At 36.2% G+C, this 21,007-nt stretch overlaps 1 protein-coding gene across 4 annotated transcripts in view; it reads left to right on the forward strand.

Annotated features, from left to right (window-relative positions):
* UVRAG (UV radiation resistance associated) overlaps positions 1-21,007 on the forward strand; it is a 314,400-nt gene that overhangs the window by 185,893 nt on the left and 107,500 nt on the right. For all 4 annotated transcript variants that reach the window (XM_043482966.1, XM_043482964.1, XM_043482965.1 and 1 more), the window contains one exon: positions 3,330-3,495. In XM_043482966.1, coding sequence (XP_043338901.1) covers positions 3,330-3,495 — 166 coding nt within the window. The remainder of the gene's footprint in view (positions 1-3,329; positions 3,496-21,007) is intronic.

Consider the following 21,007-nt stretch of genomic DNA (forward strand, 5'->3'; position numbering starts at 1 on the left):
GACGTCATTAATGGTTCCTGGAAAAGCACACCCCAGAGAGCCAGGTTTTGGCTTTGGCAGGTAAAAAGTCTTTTAGATCTTGGAATGCTGGAAACCTTAAACCTTTCAGTTTTTTTACCTAAAGTGATTGGCAACAGAATGTGACATCTGAGGTTTCGTGGCAGCAATAGCCATAATTAACCACATGAGCTCACATTTTCCCACTGGAGGTTCAGTGGCCTTGGGGTGATGAAAGTGACTTCCCTACCAGGAGGTGGTTTTCCTTTTGAGGGTATTGGAGTACCCATGGGCCCTGTAATGCCTCACCCGTGGTCCTTTTAAAATGCTTTTTAATATAAAGCTTCAATAATTGGAAATCCAACACCATGATGTTTAACTGTGAGGCTGTGACTGAGCACTGTGGCCTGAAATGGGAAGCAACCTAGGGTTTTTAATGGGTGAGTGGTGGGAGTTTTGTGGTGGAAATAATGGTAGTGTGAATAACCAGAATCAAAGCTGATTTCCAGTATTACCCAGTTTGCAGTTTTTGCTATTTCTTTTTGGTTTTTGCTGTATGTATACAGGATTCTCTTAGAGATGCCCTTTTATGTTTAATTTAAGCAAAATTGTTTTATTGAAAGGAGGTAATGTTAGAAGACCAATTTCTGTTCTTTTACTAGATATGTAGATGTAGTCCTTGAAATAGACAATTGTAATACTTTAGTATTACCCTTTTAGTAATATGGAAAAATGGAGATGCTTGAGTGTTTAATATTGGATAGATTTTTTAAACATTCATAGTTTGCATTTGACCTGTTTGGCAGGCTAAGAGGCCCTCTGATCTTTGGAAGTTTGCAAATCCTTTTCTGTAGGTCACATAGAAAAGGAAAACCTTAGTGTAAAGCACATATGTGTGTAGGTGCTCAGTCACTCAGCGTGTTCGACTCTGCAACCCCATGAACTCTAGCCCACCAGGCTCCTCTTTCCGTGGAATTTTCCAGACAAGAATACTGGAGCAGGTTGCCATTTTCCATTTAGGGACTCGATCCTGAAGCAGGGATCGAGTCCCACGTCTCCTGCTTGCTAGACAAATTCTTTACCACTATGCCTCCTGGGAATCCCAAAGTACACAAAGGAAAGTCCAAACTTAATGTAGTTTTATTCTTCATTACTTACTGAAAGTTTTCTTTTTCTTCTTTTCTTCTCCCTTCAAAGAGGATTCTTAAAGACCAAGTCCTTGTACTAATAGGAATATTTTAAATTTAATAAGCCCTATTCTTAAAGAAAACAGGAGGTGGGATTCAGCAGCCTCTTTCATGGAACTCATTGTCCCAGCTGTGATTCCAGGGATAGATACTTGAAGGGGCTGGGGTGTAGATACAATTCTCTTACTCCTGCATTCATAGTTTTTACTTAACTTGGCTTTGACTAACTCACTTATACCACTTGAATCTTATTTTTCTCATTTCTAAATTAGTAGCATCAGATTCAGTGATTTCTAAGCTTCTCCCAGCTCTGATATTATATGATGATTAAATTATATTGTGATGAATTTACAGTGTAATATAATTTTAGTCTCTAAGGTAGTCTGATACGCATATTTCAACAGAAGTAAAGTATTGTAGTACTCAAGGTACCTGAGTGGGACTGAGCCAGGAGCACATGGTCTCTAAAAATAGTTAGTCCTAGTCAGTTAAGGCATGCCCAATAGTCAGTTGAAAGGAATGCTGTTTGATTTTTTTTTTCCATCAGTTTGATTTGAGAGAACATGTCACCAAAGATTCACAGACTTTTCATGTGTTTTTTGCTCTTAATAGAAAAGAATTAAGAAACTAAAATAATAAACATGTGTCATATGCTTCTAGACTCCCAAGTTAAATTGTTATGTATTCCACAGTAACGTTCTGCAGCAGTATGGTAGAGCGCTTAAAGACAAAGGCCTTGGTGTCAGGTCAACTGCTGTACTCGCTGTATTAGTTTGAACAGGTTCCTTAACTTCTTGAACCTTATTCATTCATCTGTAAATTGAATGAAATAGCATATAAAACATGCCCAGTTTATTAATTTTTGATGAATGAGTGACTGCCAGAAATAGAGCACCATGGTCAATTCCTGGCAGGAAAAAAAAAGTGTACAATAAAAGTTACCTATTTTTACAGTATGATCAAAGAATCTGTTTTGGTAGTCAGGTGTGGAGAATGCACTCAGTGGTATATGGCAGTAGTGGCTTTCCTGTACAGTAAGAAGGTGGTGCTCAGATAACCAGGTTTAAATGTAAAAGAAGAATGTGGGAAATATTACTAACAACTGAAGTTAAAGTTACTGTTAGAAATCAGGAAATACTCAAGCCAAGGTCATCTCAATCATTTTAGCCTTTCTCTAGCCAGAAGTATTCCAGATATGTGTTAAATCTGTGTGTGTGTGTGTGTGTGAGTGAGAGAGAGAGAGAGAGAGAGAGAGAGAGAGAGAGAGACAAAGAGAGAACTTTTTCAAGTATTTTAAGAATATCATATACCAAGCAGTTACTTTTTTCTTCTCCCTTGGGGCAAGCTTAAAACTTATTATTGTATTATTCCAAGTTCTGAATAATTGAATGGTTATCACTTCATAGGCAGTAGCAGAAATCTAGATGTTGAGTTAAAAATCTGTGACTTCTTACAAGATATGTACTGTAGGATACATGTATTCTTTTTACAACACTTACTTCCACCGAAATTGCATCAATAGGATGTATTAATATATGAACAGTGTGGGTTTTTTTTAAGCTTTTACTATTTAAAACACTTTTTTTCTCTGTCCTGTCTCAAACATCACTGACTTATTTAAACAATGCTCTCTTTATGAATATTGAGAATGTACCCTAGAAGGATGTGCTGTACTATTTCACTTCACCTTGGAATTAATAGTGTTGTGCAATAGTATAACAGTACAACTATTTTGCTTGGTAAAGTTGTTAATGAATAAAATGTATGATGTTTATATAGTATGCAATGTTTAAATCTCTGAAACTAATTTTCACATTGTATAATAGACTCAAGTATTATTTTTGGCATTAAAAATGCTGGGAAAGAAAGTAATGAAGACTTGACTGTACTAAGAACTCTTAAGATTATATATCAAATGTTAATCTCACCACATTAATTATTGGGAAATAGTTTTAAATATAGTAGATTAAATTTCAAATCTTATTAATATATTTAGATGTGTGTAAAATCATATAATTTAGATAGGTGAATAATATTTTATCAATTATTTCTTATAAAATCTCTTGAAATTGGTTCATTATGATCTTGTAGCTACATTTATGAAGTAAATAGCTGTTTTCTGTTTCTCTGTTTTTTAATTAACAGCAAAAGATGATGGGAGCATTGCTGTTGCCCTTGGTTATACTGCACATTTGGTATCCATGATCTCCTTTTTCCTACAAGTGCCCCTCAGATATCCTGTAATTCATAAGGGATCTAGATCAACAATCAAAGATAATATTAATGACAAGCTGACTGAAAAGGAGAGAGAGTAAGTATCCTTTTACAATATACTTTTAACATTGGGCCAGTATGAAGCATCAAGTGTATTAAAAATATAAAATGTGACCTAGATTGTGGTAGTTTTTGTATATCCTTTGTGTAGTGCTCCATTTCTTTTAAATAAAATGTAGGCAGAATTGCTAGTGATAGCAAAATTGACCCATTCAAGTTTAATTTGCTTTTGTGAGGCAAGTATCGGGCCTTCCCAGGTGGCTCAGTAGTAAAGAATCCACCTGCCAGTGCAGGAGATGCTGGAGATGCAAGTTCAATCCCTGGGTCAGGAAGATTCCCTAAAGGTGGAAATGGCAACCCATTCTGGTATTCTTGCCTGGAAAATCCCATAGACAGAGGAGCCTGGCAGGCTGTAGTCCACAGGGTTGCAGAGAGTTGGACACAGCTGAGTGACATGCACGCAGTATTGGCCTTACAGAAAGCATTATGAGGTATTCCCTCTCTTCTACTTCCTTGGAAGAGTTTGAGGTTTGCTGTTAATTCTTCTTTTAAATGTTTGTTAGAATTTACCAGTGGAGCCATGTGATTTTGTACTTTTCTTTGTTGGGAGGTTTTTCATTAGTGATTCAATTATCAGTCTGTTCATATTTTTTATATATTCTTGACTCAGTTTAGATAATTTGTGTGTTTCCAAGAACAATACCATTTCATCTAGGTTATGTAATTTGTTGGTGATAGTTGTTCATAGTATTATTTTCTAATCCTTTTCATTTCTGTAAGGTCTTTAATAATGTCTATTTTCATTTCTGATTTTAGCTATTTGTGTCTTTTTTATTTCCTTATTAAACTTATCTAGAATAAGAAGAATTGATGGATATTTTCAAAGAACTCACTTTTTTTATTTTGTTGATTCTATTATTTTTGTATTTTCTTTTATCTCCACTCTAATCTTTATTATTTCCTTCATTCTGCTAGCTTTGGGTTTCGTTTTCTATTACTTAGATGTAAAGTTAGGTTACTGATGTGAGAGCTTTCTTTTTTAGTGTCAGTTTTTATATCTTTAAACTTCTACTTTCACAATAAATTGTGGCATGTTGCATTTTAATTTTCATTCATCTCAAAGTATTTTCTAATTCCCCATGTGATTTCTTCAGTTAACCCATTGGTTGTTTTAAAAGAGTTTAGTTTTCACATTTGTGAATTTTCTAGTTTTCCTTCTGTTATTGAACTCTAGTTTAATTCCATTGTGATGGAGAAATAGTTTGTATGAGTTCAGTATGTTTAAATTTATTAAGACTTGTTTTGTTGCCTAATATATGGTCTGTCCTAGAGAATGTTGCACATGCATTTGAGAAGAAAATATCTTCTATTGTTAGATGCAATGTTCTATATATATGTTAGGTTTAGTTCATTTATAGTATTGTCAAGTCTTAACATGTCCTTATTGATGTTCTGTCTAGATATGCTGTCCATTATTGAAAATGGAGTGTTAAACTCTCCAACTATTATTATAGGACTGTTTCTCCTTCAATTCTGTCAATGTTTGATTCTTTTATTTGGGGGCTCTGTCATTTGGTGCATATATTTTGAGATACTATTTCTTGATGAACTGACCCTTTTATCATTATATAATGAACTTTTTTGCCTCTTGAAACAAGTTTGACCTAAAAACTATTTTGCCTGATATTAGCATGACCTCTCAGCTCTCTTTTGGTTACTGTATTTGGGACTCTTTCCCATCTTTTCACTTTGAACCTATTTGTGTTTTTGGATCTAAAATGAGTCTCTTGTAGGCAGTATATAGTGGATCATTTAATTTTAACTCCTTTCTGTGGATCTTTGCCATTTGATTGGAGAGTTTCACTTACTTCTATTTAACATAATTTGTGGTATGAAAGGATTTCCTTCTGCCATTCCCCCCCATATTTCTTATACCTTTTTTTGAGCCTCATTTTCCTCCATTATTGCCTTTTTTTTTCTTAATTGATTTTTTGTAGTGTACCATTTTGATTCCGTCTCATTTCTTTTTCAGTGTATTTAAGATATTTTCTTATTGTGACTCTGGGATTACAGTTAACATTCTGTAACAGTCTACTTTGAAATAATAACCACTTAGCTTCATTAGTATGTAAAAACTCTGCTCCTCTATACCTCTGTCTCCCCATCTTTAGGTTCTTATTGTCACTGATGACCTCTTGATACATTGTGTGCCCACACTACTGTCTTTTTAATTTACCTGTGTAGGTATCTTCACTGGAGACCTTTATCTCTTTGTTCAGTTTCAGTAACTGTGTAGTGTCCTTTCATTTCAACCAGAAGGCCTTAGCGTTCACTTCTTACAGTAAACCTAGCAGTTAGCCAGAGGTGAAAGCCTAGGGTCTTCTCAGGTCTTTTCTGAGCGTGCATTCTGTTCTGAGCATGTATACAGCATCCTTTTTGTTTTTAAAATTTTTATTTGATTATTTAACTTTTATTTCGTATTGGAGTGTGATTAGCAATAGTGTGTTAGTTTCCTGTGCACAGCAGAGTGAATCAGTTCAACATACACATGTATCTGTTCTTTTTCTCATTCTTTTGCCATTTAGGTCATTACAGAATACTGAACAGAGTTCACTGTGTTACACGGGAGGTCCTTGTTGGTTATCTGTTTTAAATACAGCAGTGTATACATGTCATTCTCAAACTCCTAATCTATCCCTCCCCTGACCCTTCATCCCTGGTAACCATAAGTCTGCTCTCTGTGAGTCTGTTTCTGTTTTGTAAATAAGTTCATTGTATCATTCTTTAAGATTCTTCATATAAGCTATATCATATGATACTTGTCTTTGTCTGACTAACTTCACTTAGTATAGTAATCTTCATGTCCATCCATGTTGCTGCAAATGGCATTATTTTATTCTTTTCTATGGCTGAGTAATAGTCCATTATATATATGTACTATATTTTCTTTATCCATTTATCTGTCAGTGGATATTTAGGTTGCATCTATGTCTTGTCTATGGTAAGCAATGATGTGATGAACATTGTGGTGTGTGTATCTTTTCAAGCCAATGTTTTTCTCTGGATATATATTCAGGAGAGGGATTGCTGAATCATACGGCAATTCTGTTTTAGTTTTCTGAAGAATCTCCATACTGTTTTGCCCGGTGACTGCGCCCACTTACATTCCCACCATAACTTCTGATTCCACAGTGTGTGGGTATACTTTAGAATACACTAGTTTCTGAAAGTTCTCCCCAGCTGTTCCTCCCAGCCTACACAGTCTGTTGTGTCTCTCAACCTTAATCTTTTGCCTAAGGAAGCAGTTAGGTTTGTTTGTTTGCCTTATTTCTTGAACATTGTCCTGTTTTTACTCTCTGAGTGAGTTCTGACTAGGCAAAACAAAGGCAAGTGCCTTGCATTCGTCCTTCAGGTTTCCCCCAGACAAGTTAGGACAAACCAACACAAATTTTTTACTGTGCTGGTAAAAAAATATAAGATCTGCTCTGCTCCCTTAAGAACCAGGAGTCAGGGCCTCACACTTGCAGTCTGCTGTCTGTAGGACTACTGCTGAGCTGGAGAGGAGGTGAGGGACAGGATAAGTAAAAATACTGCAAAGTGTTCCTTCTGATTCTGAGTTTCCTTTTTCTTGATTGATTGTTCAGCCAGTTGTGAACCTTTGATGGACAGTTTTTGCTTGATTTTTCTTTTTTCCAGTGTTTCTCTGGAGGGACCAGTTCTTTGATCTACTTACTCTACCATTTTTGCTGATATCATTTCATTTGTTCATGTAATGATGAAAAGTACTACTTATCAGGGATGAAGGGATCCCCTAGGTGATTTTAAGAGGAGAGAATACCATAACCAGATATATCTTTCACAAAGATAACCTTGTAGTTTTGTGGAGAATGCCCACCCCTCTCAACTTTCTCTTGGCTCCATATTAATAAAATTAAGTATCTCTTCATATTTTTATCAAATTTGCTCATGATTATCTGCCTTAAAATAATAGTTATGTAGGAAATCACTTTGGGAGCTTGAAGGAGGGTTACTCAAAATGATAAATACTCTTTCTCTAGATCAGCTGTGCACTTTAATTTGTGAAGGAGCAGCTCAACATGTGGGCACTCCATGTAGTGTATGCTCTAGTGTGAGTAGTAGTGATGATTTGTTTATTGACTGATTGATTTTCCTAAGCAGTCTGGGAAGGCTAGTTAGATTTAGATGATTACATTGCTCTTTTTTTTTTCCTTTGGCAGCCAGGAGAACCACAGGAATTGCTTTTTAGTGAATGAATTTTATATTCTACCTCTGTCTTCCCCATTTTACTGAAACAAAAAATGTATTTTATTGATTCTAATGTAAGTACTTTTGACATCTTACTAATATTGCTAAAAATGAGATATATCTTCCAGTTAATGGCATGATAGATATGGTGTGTTATCATATAAAAAAATAAAAAATGATGTTTTATCTTTTCTTAGTGGTACATAAGTTAATAATTCAGTTCACAGTTGATGCTGTCTTATATTTTATGAACTGTCAAATATTTCCTCTGGGGCAGTAAAGCACCTCAGATCCTTTTTGGAACAGCATCAATGTGTAAATATATCTCTAAATACAAATGCATTTATTAATTATGGTAGTTGATTAAATCAACCTCTCGGTTGTTAGCCTGGATCACTGAAAGAGTGTGTTGATTTTGATGTGAACTTTTCCAGGGTATTAGGTAGAATCGGTTCTTCATAAGAAAATAGGAATTAAATGATTGGACAAATTATATTTAATATAATAGGCCTAGGAATCCTCAGCTTCTGCCCTCTCTGATTACCTGTTTCCTCTGGCTATTGGCATGTGATACATTAAGGTTGAGAGTCCTGTTTAGCTAGTTTTGCTAAACTAGGTTTTTCCCCTTTGTCTGGTCTGTTTGAAGCCCAGGTCTGGACTGACGCTTTGCCTAGACCATTACTTACGCACCTGCACACTGTAAAGGGAAACTCTGCAATCTTTGCTGCATTTCATTTTGAGGCTCAGACCGCAAAACACAAAGGAATGTAGCCAGAGTCCAGCTGCAATGTTCTTTTACCCCTTATTTCTTTTTTCACTGAGGACTAAAAAGTAGATTTTAAAGTGATTTTTGAAATAAAATGTGTTGGTCGTTGTTATTTTGCTCTTATTACCTAATATTAGGTAATACATTTACAATAGAGCCGTGAAACAGTCATTGAGCTAGGACATAGCTGGTCAGAACATTTGGCTTTTTCAAGTCCTCAAAAGATGTCTGACTTTTTTTTTTGTTTTATTCTCAGAAGGAGAAATAGGGAGTGGTGTAAATTGGCAGGCACTTTTGAAACTTCCTGGCCTGTCCACCACAAGGTTTTTACAGATCTCTAAGAGCTGGTCAGCTCTTTTCCTCTAGTGGAATTATTGAAACTGAGAGAAATGTTAGTGCTGCTTTTCCCATTTCATGGATATTTTTGTGCTTATGTTTATTCCAATGGAAGATCTTGACTAAAAGGCCAGGAGTTGCCTTTTTTGCCTGATTGATTCTGATTTCTTTTAAAAACAGAAACTCTAGAGTACAAAGAAATTGTGATATATCCAAAAAGAGATATTCATGGGCCCAGACAATAGTCACTGCATATGGATCTCCTGCTCATGAGAGAAGGAATAGTCTGTTTTAATGATCTACCACCTTTTTTTTGAGTGGGTGCATGTGGCGATCGTGCATACTTACCTATAAAGGAACTGGCCGGACAGGTCCCCAAGCCTGTGATTTGAGCCTCCTTGCAGCACCTGGGCATGTTTGGATGTTTATGGATGTTTTTCTTCCCCTTCAGCATAACCAGGTTGTGTTTTGTCAGAGGGGAACGGACACAGGAATGTGCAGTGGCAGTGATCAGACTGATTGCTGTCTCTGTATTCCGACAGCCTCTCTCTTGACCTGGCAACACTGACCTGTTAATAAATGAATGAGAATTTTTTCTAGTGGCCTCTCCTTGAATCAGTTAAAATACTTTGAGTGTTATTTGCATAAGTAGCAGATTCTCCATAGCAATAGTGACTGGCCCTTGGGATTTCATTGGCGTGTATTGAAGACATAAATGTTTTCACGCTGCTGTAATTTTCAGACAGCTATAATTCTGACTCCTCATTTCTGTTTTTACCTGCTTAATGCATACTTAAACATCTGTGGATACATCTTACATTAAAAATTCTTTCCTATAAACATTTTCGGCTTCTGTTTTAATGTGAAGAGTTCAGAAGTGGTCATCATTTTCACTAAATTGCCATGTTTGCTTTCATGGTGTCCAGTTAAATTGGATGGCTTCCTTCCAGAAATGGGAGATTTTCATATCATGCATAGGCTTAAGTGCTGTGGCTTTAATTTTTTCAACTCTTCTTCTGTTTATCCTATAAATTAGAACACTCTTTGTAACCTTTCATCTTCATTTTATTATAGGTTGTTGTTCAGATACTGGCATTTAAAGTACTCAGGAACTCAGACCTCAGATCTTTAAATTGAACAGTGATTGTTACGACTTGAGGCAGTAGGTGAACCAAATGCTGTGGTTTTCTATTTTTTCTTGCTGTGCAACTTAGAAGTATAATCAAGCAAATATTTTTCAGGGTGACTAATATAACTGAAATGAATAGAATTATTAGTTCTTTCAGGTGTTCCACTTGATTACAGGAATGTGACCTAAGTTGAAAAATTGCCGTTCATGTGAAAGCTTTCCCAAATGTCTTTAGTCCAGCTCCATTGTAACTACCTAAGGGTATACCGTAAAACAGAAATAGAAGGGAAAAAAATGTTTCTGTACATGCTAAATTGTAGACATTGTGTTTTAGAACCAGACAAAATATTCCTCGGTCGTATGATTCAACCCTTCATTTCACAAATGAAGAAAGAGGTTGAACTATGAAGTAAGGTCATATAAGAAGTTACCTAAGCCTTCACTTTGATCTGTTCCACTGAAGAAATGAAGCCCAAGAGATGGTGTACCAGTTGTAAGTGAAGTATTTTTAAGCAGACATTTTTTGGAGATGGGGCTTTCCCGGTGCCTCAGTGGTAAAGAATCCTCCTGCTAGTGCAGGAGATGAGGGTTTGCTCCCTGGGTTGGGAAGATCCCCTGGAGAAGGAAATGGTAACCCACTCCAGTATTCTTGCCAGGGAAATCCCATGGACAGAGGAACCTGGCAGGCTGTAATCTGTGAGGTTGCAAAAGAGTTGGACATAACTTAGCGACTAAACAGCAACAACAAAGGAGATGGAAGAAGTGTATTTATCAAAAAGGGGCTATATATGAGACTGAAATACCCCTTTCTTTTTAAGGAAAGCTCACTGGTGAAAAATGCCTTGATGTAAATTCCTGTATAGTATGTGGAGTTCCCATGTTAAGTTCTTATTGAAAACATTAATTATTTAAATCTTATCTATCTGTTGGTTCACTTTGACATTTTTTTTTTCCTCTAAAAGGTACAGTGCACAATGCTTCTCTTGTCTTCTCCCTTTCCTCAATTTATTTAAACTGGGAAGTTTTTTGTTCATTTTGTTTTTTTATTTCTAATCACTTAAGGCTTTGAAGTTACGTTGGGACTTCAAATGTCCTCTGTTTCTTGGTTCACCTGGCATAATATCTGTGGCGCTAGGTTATCATGAGGTTTAAATGAAGCACAGTGCTTGGCACATAGAAGATGCTCAATAAAATTTTCCAATTACTGTTATCTATACATTGAGCTTTGCAACAGGAATTCCAGGCAGCTGTGTAATTTCTTTTTCTTTTCTTTTTTTTTTTTTTTTCCGCTAATTCTAGGTGCTTAAAGGGAAAATTGGCCTAAGAAAAGGCCTGTTATTGTTGTCTAGTTGCTAAATCGTGTTCGACTTGACTCTTCTGTGACCCTACAGACTGTAGCCCACCAGGCTAGACTCCTCTGTCCCTGGGTCTTCCAGGCAAGAATACTGGACTGGGTTGCCATTTCCTTCTCCAGGGGATCTTCCCCACCCAGGGACCAAACCCTTGGCTCCTGCATCAGCAGGTGGATTCTTTACCACTGAGCCACCAGAGAAGTCCAAGAAACGGTTAGGGGAAATTAAAAAATGCAGGCCCCATAGCATAGTACTAGATTTTCTTTTCTAGAAGCACCAGGAGGTACATCATCTTTCTGTCAGTGGTGTGAATGGAGAGAACTAATGAAGGTTCCCAGAGCACGGGGAAAAAAAAACTATTGTAGATCTTAAGGCTTGTCTCTTTTTCTTCAACTACTTAGGGAGTTTACTGCCTTATATACACTAATGAGTCAAGTAAGTGTCTGTGTTTTAGAACCTATCAGTATAGTAAATGCTGAAGCCCTTATTCTTAAAAGGAATGTAGAGCATGTTCAAGTAGTTCAACAGTTCCCAACCTGGCCCCCTACTTATTCTTTTTAGTCTTATCCAACTGTACTCTTAGTTCGTGACCTGTGCTTCAGTCAAACTGTTGTTTTCCAAATACGTCACATTATTTCCCACTTGATACTCTTTGTCCTTACTATTCTACTTATCTGGAATGCCTTCCCTAGCCATCTCTAGGATCATAATTGTGGTTGTACTTAAAGCCTTTCCCTTATTACCTAAAACTTTCCTCATAAAGTCTTTCTTAATTCCCCATAGTTTGATGGACTGTAATAGCCTTCTGTAATCCTGTGAAGAATTCTCTCTATATAGTACCTCAGAAATGAACTATGTTGATATATGTTCTCATTTCATTTTAACAGCAACTCAGTGATACAAGTATTTGTCTTATTCTTGTCTGAAATATTTTCAGTGTAGAAACTGCATCTTACTTGGCCTGAAACTCATTCCATTGCCTTACCGTGAGCCTTATATTGTGTAAACACTCAATAAATATTTTTTTGAGTTGAATTAAGAGAGCAAAAGGGATGTTACTTTTGCAAATGCTATTAAGTAATCTGACACTCCACGTTCTAGCCCATAGTTTTAACTCTAGATGCTCTGGCCAGGACAATCCTTATTTCATACACTCCCTTAGGACCATGAGACGCTATTAACTTCAGTGCCTGTTGTAATCCAAGGCACAGGCAGCAGTGCTGATGGGGTTGTGTTTAGGAGTGAGAGCAAAGAGTCTGTTTTAAATGAAGAATCCCCATGGAAATTTAGGCAGGAGAGATCAACAAAACAAAAATGCAGAAGGTGGTTGCTGGGTGAAACAGGAAATGAACACCTTATGAAGATTAGGCATTCCACTGAGAGAGGGGAAATGTAGAAAACGAGTCAGAAGTAATTGTGCAGCCATTTCATCACCGATACCTGAGAGCACACTGTTGGGTGTGCTGTTTTTAATGAAGTGTGCTTTTATAGTGCTGATATTATTATCTGGATGAGGAAGTCTTCTCTAGTATTATTGTCATCTCAGCTTTCTGCAACCAACTAAATTAAAATACAGTAATGTAATGAGTCAGTGGAATAAAAAAGAAAACCAGATGACTCTGACATGTGACCCCAAGTTGAACTCACTGCTTTTCTGGTTCACAGTGTATTCCAGTCAGAGTAAAGAGGTTCAATATAATGCTTTGGAGAAAAAGGGAAGGTAGAGGAGTAATATATTTAGTTAATAGTGGGCTATGTCATGGGTTAAAGATTGCTACATTATTAGAATATCTGAGATCAGTGTTTCTCAACAGGAGGTCCCCAGAGCCTCAGTGAGTTCTCCAGGTAGCATGGACTGGCCTTCTCCAGTCTGTTATTATTGTGTATCATATGGCAGCATAGATTCTTTGGGTTCTGCTATGAATTAATCTAACAAATCTAACAAATAAGACATTATTGATAGTACACTGGGCCTTCCCTGGTGGCTCAGCTGGTAAAGAGTCTGCCTGCAGTGCAGGAGACCTGGGTTCGTCCCCTGGGTTGGGAGGATCCCCTGGAGAAGGGAATGACTACGCACTCCAGTTTTCTGGCCTAGAGAATTTCATGGACTGCATAGTCCATGGGGTCACAAAGAGTGGGACATGACTGAGAAGCTTTCAAAAGATACTGCATTGAAAGTAGCTCTTTCTTTCTTTTAATTCTTCTTTTTTAAAAAATTTATTTATTTTGGCTGTGCTGGGTCTTAGTTGCTGTGCAAAACTTTCTCTAGTTGTGACGAGCAGAGGCTTCTTTTTGGTTGTGGTGCATGGGCTTCTCATTGCAGGGCTTCTCTTGTTGCAGAGCATGGGCTCTAGGCCTGTGGGCTTCAGTAGTTGCCACATGTGGGCTCAGTAGTTGTGGCACATGGGCTTAGTTACCCCATGACATGTGGAATCTTCCCAGAACAGGGATTGAACCCATGCCCCCTGCATTGGCAGGCAGATTCTCAGCCCCCAGATCACCAGGGAAGTCCTTCTTTAATTCTTATGTTTGATTTTTGGTAGGCAAACAACAAGGGATATGAGGATAATTATATCAAGTCAGAAAGTTTGGATTAAATGATTTGTGGAATCTTTTGGTTTTCTGAGGAAAAAAATGGATAGAAGGAGTAAGAAAATTATTAGGTAGATATGAACTATTTTAACTTCCCAAAGCTATTATTATTATATATTCCCATATATATATATATATATATATATATATATATATATATATTTCCAAAGCTATTATCTTACTATAATAGTTCTGTAGACAGTTTTCTAGGGGTAACATTTATGTCCTGGGCAATAGTACACTATACAACAAAGCTATATCATTCTTTAAACCACATAGTTCTGTTCACTGCCATGCTTTATACCTCTGCCTACAATAATTTAGTTACAAGATCGCCAAATGTAACCTCTGAATCAAATTAAATGATCAGTTGATTTTCAGAGTGTTTTTCTTCTCTAATTCCTTGAAAAATTGATATGAAGGTTAATTCACGGATAGTTAAATCACAAGAGATAAATTACAAAAGGTGACATCACTGAAGTCAAACCGTACGTTGAGGCCTAGTACATATTAGTCACTGCACAAGATACTGGCATTAGATAAAATTATTCAGCTCTCAGAGTGGTATCAGGGACGGAGAGCAAGTCAGTAGACGTTTCTCCTCAGCGTTCTAAGGCTCATGTTAGAAATACATGGGGTTGAGCTGAGTAGCCAGCAAAGGTATGTTTTAGGAGGTGGCCCTAAATGTCTGAGCCACTGAGTGTGGAAGAGACTTAGAAGCTGCCCAAGCAGACTAGATAATAGTGGAAACACACATACCTGGCACAAAATAGGTATTACCTTTCCATTGATCAAAGCATCTAGTTTCTCACTCACCCTGGTGAATGACTTCACTGTACATTGCTCAGCAGTTTTCTCTTAGGCATAAATAAAAGAAATGTCAATTAATAATTCAATCCTTAGTGGACATAAAAATGAAAATTACTTTCAAAGATGATTAGGTTTGTGTGTTTAAATATCTATATACATATATTCATTTATTCAAAGCATAGTAATATATATGGATCACAGTGGTTATAATAAATATGTGACTACTTTGACTTAAACATACATTCACTTCCGTATATAATTCTTTAATAGGGATAATCTATATTGCACGTAAATAATAAAAGTATTCTAAACTTAAGAAAGGAGAAACCATGGCTTTCCAGTTTCACTTTTTCTGAAAGAACTTTGGTGTCAGACATATCTTGAACCAGTTTATTTCACCTCACTAGTCTCAGTGTGGGCTTCCCTTGTGGCTCAACTGGTAAAGAATCCACCTGCAATTTGGGAGACCTGGGTTCCATCCCTGGGTTGGGAGATCCCCTGGAGAAATGCAAGGCTACCCACTCCAGTATTCTGGCCTGGGGAATTGCATGGACTGTATAGTCCATGGGGTGGGGAAGAGTCGGACACGACTGAGTGACTTTCGCTTTCAGTAGTCTCAGTGTACTCATCTGAAAATGAAGATAATGGCTTTAGAGAAATGTGAAGAATTAAAGAGGGAATTTATATAAAATTCGCATTGCAAATAGTAGTCACTCAGTAAATACTTATATATTGAGTGATAATAATAAGTAGAAATGAGAAATTTGAAAAGTCCATGCCTTCTAATTCAGAAAAGATCTCTCTATAAGTCACAGAAACATACAGACCTTAATATGGGAAATGATTCATATATTTGATTTCATTTTTTAAATTTGCCTATAACAAAAGAAGACAAAATGGAAAGATAAGTCACTTTCAGAAGAAGAGATTTTCATCACAAAGATTTAACCAAGGGTCAGTATTCAGGATACATAAGAAAAACCTTTATATATTAATACAAAAAGGAGCAGTCAACCGCATAGTAATACGAACATAGTATATTAGGAAACTGTTACAGAAGAACAAAACCTAAATTTCTAAATAACATAAGAAAAAATTCCTCAGTCTCACTAGTGATCAGGAAAATGCAAATTAACTCCACAAGAGAACCATTTCATATCAGCCAACCTGGCCAAAAAGAGAATGTCTATTTAGTGTACCTAATTTGGTGAGCATGTAGAAGAAAAGGAACTTTGATCTGTTGTGAGAGTTTCAATTAGTTTGTATAATTCAGAGGGCAGTTTGATAATGGAGTTAAATCTGCATAAACTTTTCTCAACCTAACAACCTCACTCCTGCTTATATATTAGATTCTTGAGTAGCTTTTACATATATGTAGTCTACTAATATTTATTGTGTCTATATTATGTAGATAAGTAAGCAAATTATTTCTTGGTTACTTCAGTTATTCTGTATTGGAGTTACTCACAATTATATAGCTAGTATTTAATTTTTTTTAAGTGCCTGTATCCTTTTGTACTATTCCTTTCAGGGTCTCTGTTTCAGTGAAACATTATTTTCTTTTTTTCTTAAAGCTACTTCTTTTAAGACTAGAATATGTGTTGCTTTGTATACAGCTTCTTTCTCATTACTTACACAGAGTTGATACAGTGGTTATTTTTTTTTTCAATTCATATCATTTCATATATCAGTTCTTGATTCATATTCATATTCATTTGTACTAGTAATTCTCTGTATTTCCTTTCCAGCAAATACTGATGATAATCATGCCTCAAATTTTGAGTACTACTCATTTATATTATTGGAAACCTTTTTAAAACTTACAAAAGAATTAATTCTTCCCATACTGCTTGTTAGTAACTCCCATTAATATAATTGATGACTCCCAGGTTCATGATGTGGAGAGTCTAGTGATGAAAAACGTAGAAGTGTTAACTGTAGTTAGTTATAGAAATTTACTGCTGTGAGTTAATTAAACACCAGTAAGCAACAGGAGCATTTCATTTAATTTGTATAAATATAAGGTTGGTAACCTACTGAGAAGTGCCAAGTCTCTTGGAGTTTGATTGTCAGCTATACTAAACCTTTTTAAAATGTGTAGATGACGACTGAATTTATTGAAACAACTTCTGTTGTAAGATATCCCATAGAAGGAATATTATCTCTGAGTGTGCAGTAGCATAATTTTGTCATTTCTGACTTTATGGTTACTAGAGGAAAAACTTTTTAGAATTTACCTCCTAATATTGAATTTGCTAAATAGTGTTCAGTGTGAGAGAGTCAGGAATTTCTTTTATTATTTTTCTGGCTTCTATATGATTTGTGATCTCTGCATAAATCACAAAATGAGAGATTCATAAGTTGGTTAAAGAAGAATTTGGTAAATAGCATATAATTTTCCTTCAGAGATTTCTAGGAGAAATGCTAAGCAGTATCCTGTCCTAAGGGGATACAGGTTGTCACATTTAATTGGAGAAGTTTCCCTTCTCATGTTGTATCTTTCGGGGGAGCCTGTCTGTCTTTTTAATATGCAAGTTGGAGTAGTATTTGTATTATCAAATTCAGTATGGTTGAATCTAGAGATTGTCCTACTGAGTGAAATAAGTCAGAGGAAGACAAATATGATAACACTTATATATGGAATTCTAAAAAAGGGGGGTCCAAATGAACTTATCTACAAAACGGAAATGGAGTTACAGAAGTAGAAAGCAAACATAGTTCCCAGGGGATGAGAGAGAGAGAGAGATTGGGAGATTGGGACTGACATATGCCCCTGTATGTGAAATAGGCAGCTGATAAGAACCCACTGTGTGGCGCAGGGATTCTAGTCAGTGCTCTGCAATGGTCTGTATGAGAAAAGAGTCTAAAAAGAGGGAATATGTATAGTATAACTGATTGACTTTGCTTACAGCTGAAACTAACACAACATTGTAAATCTACTATGCTCCAACAAATTTCTTTTTAAATACTAATTCAGAAAGTTCATAGTATCAGAATTATAAACACTGAAATTAACCTGCTCATCTGTTCATTCATTCTTCAAATGTTTAGCAAGTGTATCCTGCCCAACAGACATTTTTCTAGGTATTTGAATTATAGTAATGAGCAACATCAAGAGTTAAACCATCTTTTTTTTCTTTTTAAAATAAATATTTAGTTTAAAATCAATTCTGTAAGGGCTACATGTTTTTATAGAACAGATACAGACTAAGTGTATTATCTCAGCTTATTATCTAATTTGTGTTGGTCCTTTTATTCAGTAACACTCCTTTGTTTATCTTGTATGCACTTGCCTTAGGACCACATTGCAAGATTCATCCCTGGGAAAGCAAAAAAAAAATTTGATTTTGAACACAGAAAGATATGGCTGGTTGATGGGTGGTTTGTGACAAAATTAATTTCAACAGTCATTTTGTCACTAAGAGTAAAGGCCTAATTATTAAAGTTTTAGAACCAGCTTACAAATTACTAGCTGAGAGTATCTATTTTAGTTTTTTGGCTTTCAAATGAAAATAACATAATGAAAATAAATAATGATATAATGAAATAAATAATATTTTCATTATTTCAAATGAAAATAACATTATGCTTAAATGACCCAGTATTTACTCCCTGTAAAAATATACTGACATCAGGACCTGTTTGTTTGACAGGATTAATTCAGAGGGGGCAATAGTAGTGTTTACTCACTCAAAACTAGCCAATGAAATAAAAGCTATAAATATTAAATTATCAATGATTCATTGTCATATGTTTCACTCATGGGTGTACCTGAGTGTACATGCGTATACACAGAGCAACATCAGATAATCCTAGAAAAACATCCATTCCTAGAACTCAGATAATCATCATGTTCACCACATGTCTTTTGAGGAAAAGATTCCTCTTTTCTCTATTGTGTTTCAAACACTTGAACTCCTGGAAGACACTAAAAATCAATGTGAGTACAGATACACTTGAAGATTGCCCAATCTCTATCTTCATCTAAGAGTCATACACTTACTGAAGATGAAATTGTTTATAGCTCTTTCAGTCATCTCTTTTGCTACTTTAATCTTTTATAAAAATATCCTGAGGGTGGGAAATCCAAAGTGGGTAATCCATGGATATACAAAGGAAGAAAAGTCAAAAAATAGGAGATTATACATCTAAGGAAATAATAATACTTAAAAAGGACTTATAAAAATTTCAAAATTTCCAAAAACAAAGGAGGAAATAGCATCCATAAAGAAAAAGAATGAGTCTATGAAACAGAAAAAGGCAATTGTGACTCGTAAAACATAGAAAAAATATTTTAAAACCTTCATAAATGGTAGATTAGATACACTTAAGGAGAAACTTTGTGACAGTAAAATGGAAATGAAAACATCACCCATTATGCAGTCCAAAGAGATAAAAAGATATATGAAACAAATTATAGGACATAGGGGTTAATAGAGAAGTATCAACATGGATCTAATAGGAATCCTAGGAATAGAGATTAGAGGGAATGGCAGTGAAGAAGTATTATTTAAAAGTGGCTGAGTAAAAAAATAGAGAAAATTATTACAACAAAAAAGGAGATACTTATAGATACAGAAGAGATTGAAAAATTATTACATACTATGGACAACTTTTAATAAGAATGGAAATTTTTAGAAATATAACAAAATTGATTTAAAAAGAAATGGAAAACTGAATAGGACCTATTTCCAGAGCATCATAGAATAGATAACTGGTTGTAGTTGTTCAGTCACTAAGTTGTGTTGGACTCTGTGCGACCCCATGAACTGCAACATGCCAGGATTCCCTATTCTTCACTATCTCCTGGAGTTTGCTCAAACTCATGTCTGTTGAGTCAGTGATGCCATCCAACCATCTTATCCTCTGTTGCCCCCTTTCTCCCCTTCCCTCAGTCTTTCCCAGCATCAGGGTCTTTTTCAGTGAGTCTGCTCTTTGCATCAGGTGGCCAAAGTACTGGAGCTTCAGCTTCAGCATTAGTTCATTCCAGCGAATATCCAAGGTTGATTTCCTTTTCTGATTGGTTTGATCTCCTTAATGTCCAAGGGACTCTCAAGAGTCTTCTCCAGTACCATAGTTTGAAAGCATCAATTCTTCAGCACTCTGCTTCTCTATGGTCCAACTCTCACATCCATATATGACTGCTGGAAAACCACGGCTTTGACTATATGGACCTTTGTTAGCAGAGTGATGTCTCTGCTTTTTAATATGCTGTCTAGGTTGGTCACAGCTTTTTAAAAGCAAGCATCTTTTGTTTTCATGGCTACAGTCACTGTCCAGAGTGATTTTGGAACCCAAGAAAATAAAATCTGTCGCTGTTTCCCTGTCTGTTTTCCATGAAGTGATGGGACTAGATGCCAAGATCTTAGTTTTTTGAATGTTGAGTTTTAAGCCAGCTTTTTCACTGTCCTCTTTCACCCTCATCAAGAGGCTTTTTAGTTCCTCTTTGCTTTCTGCCATTAAGTGGCATCATCTGCAAATCTGAGGTTATTAATATTTCTTCTGACAATCTTAACTCCAGCTTGTGATTCATCCAGCCTGGCTTTTCGCGTGATATACTCTGCATTATAAGTTAAATAAGCAGGGTGACAATACACAGCCTTAATGTAATTCCATTCCCAATTTTAAACCAGTTTGATTTTCCATGTCCAGTTCTAAACGTGGCTTCTTGACCAGCATACAAGCTTCTCAAGAGACAGGTGAAATGGTCTGGTATTCCCATCTCTTGAAGAATTTTCCACAGATTATTGTGATCCACACAGTCAAAGGCTTTGGCATAGTCAATAAAGCAGAAGTAGATGCTTTTCTGGAACTCTCTTGATTATTTTATGATCGAGTGGATGTTGACAATTTGATCTCTGGTTCCTCTGCCTTTTCTAAATCCAGCTTGTACATCTGGAAGTTCTTGGTTCACATACAGTTGAAGTCTAGCTTGAAGGATTTTGAGCATTACCTTGCTAGGTTGTGAAATGAGCTAAAGAATCTGCCTGCCAATCCAGGAGACTCAGGAGACATGGGTTCCATCCCTGGGTTGGAAATATCCCTTGGAATAGGAAATGTCAACCCACTCCATTGTTTTTGCCTGGAATATTCCATGGACAGAGAGCCCTGGTGGGCTAAATGGTCCATGGAGTTGCAAAAGTGTTGGCCATGACTGAGCAATTCACATACGTAGCAATCTTTTTTTTTTTGGCTTCCTTGGTGGCTCAGATGGTAAAGAATCTGCCTGCAATGCAGGAGACCTGGGTTCAGTCCCTGGATTGAAAGATCCTCTGGAGAAGGGAATGGCTACCCACTC

This window comes from Cervus canadensis, chromosome 11 (assembly GCF_019320065.1).
Source record: "Cervus canadensis isolate Bull #8, Minnesota chromosome 11, ASM1932006v1, whole genome shotgun sequence".
Taxonomy (NCBI): Eukaryota; Metazoa; Chordata; class Mammalia; order Artiodactyla; family Cervidae; genus Cervus; species Cervus canadensis.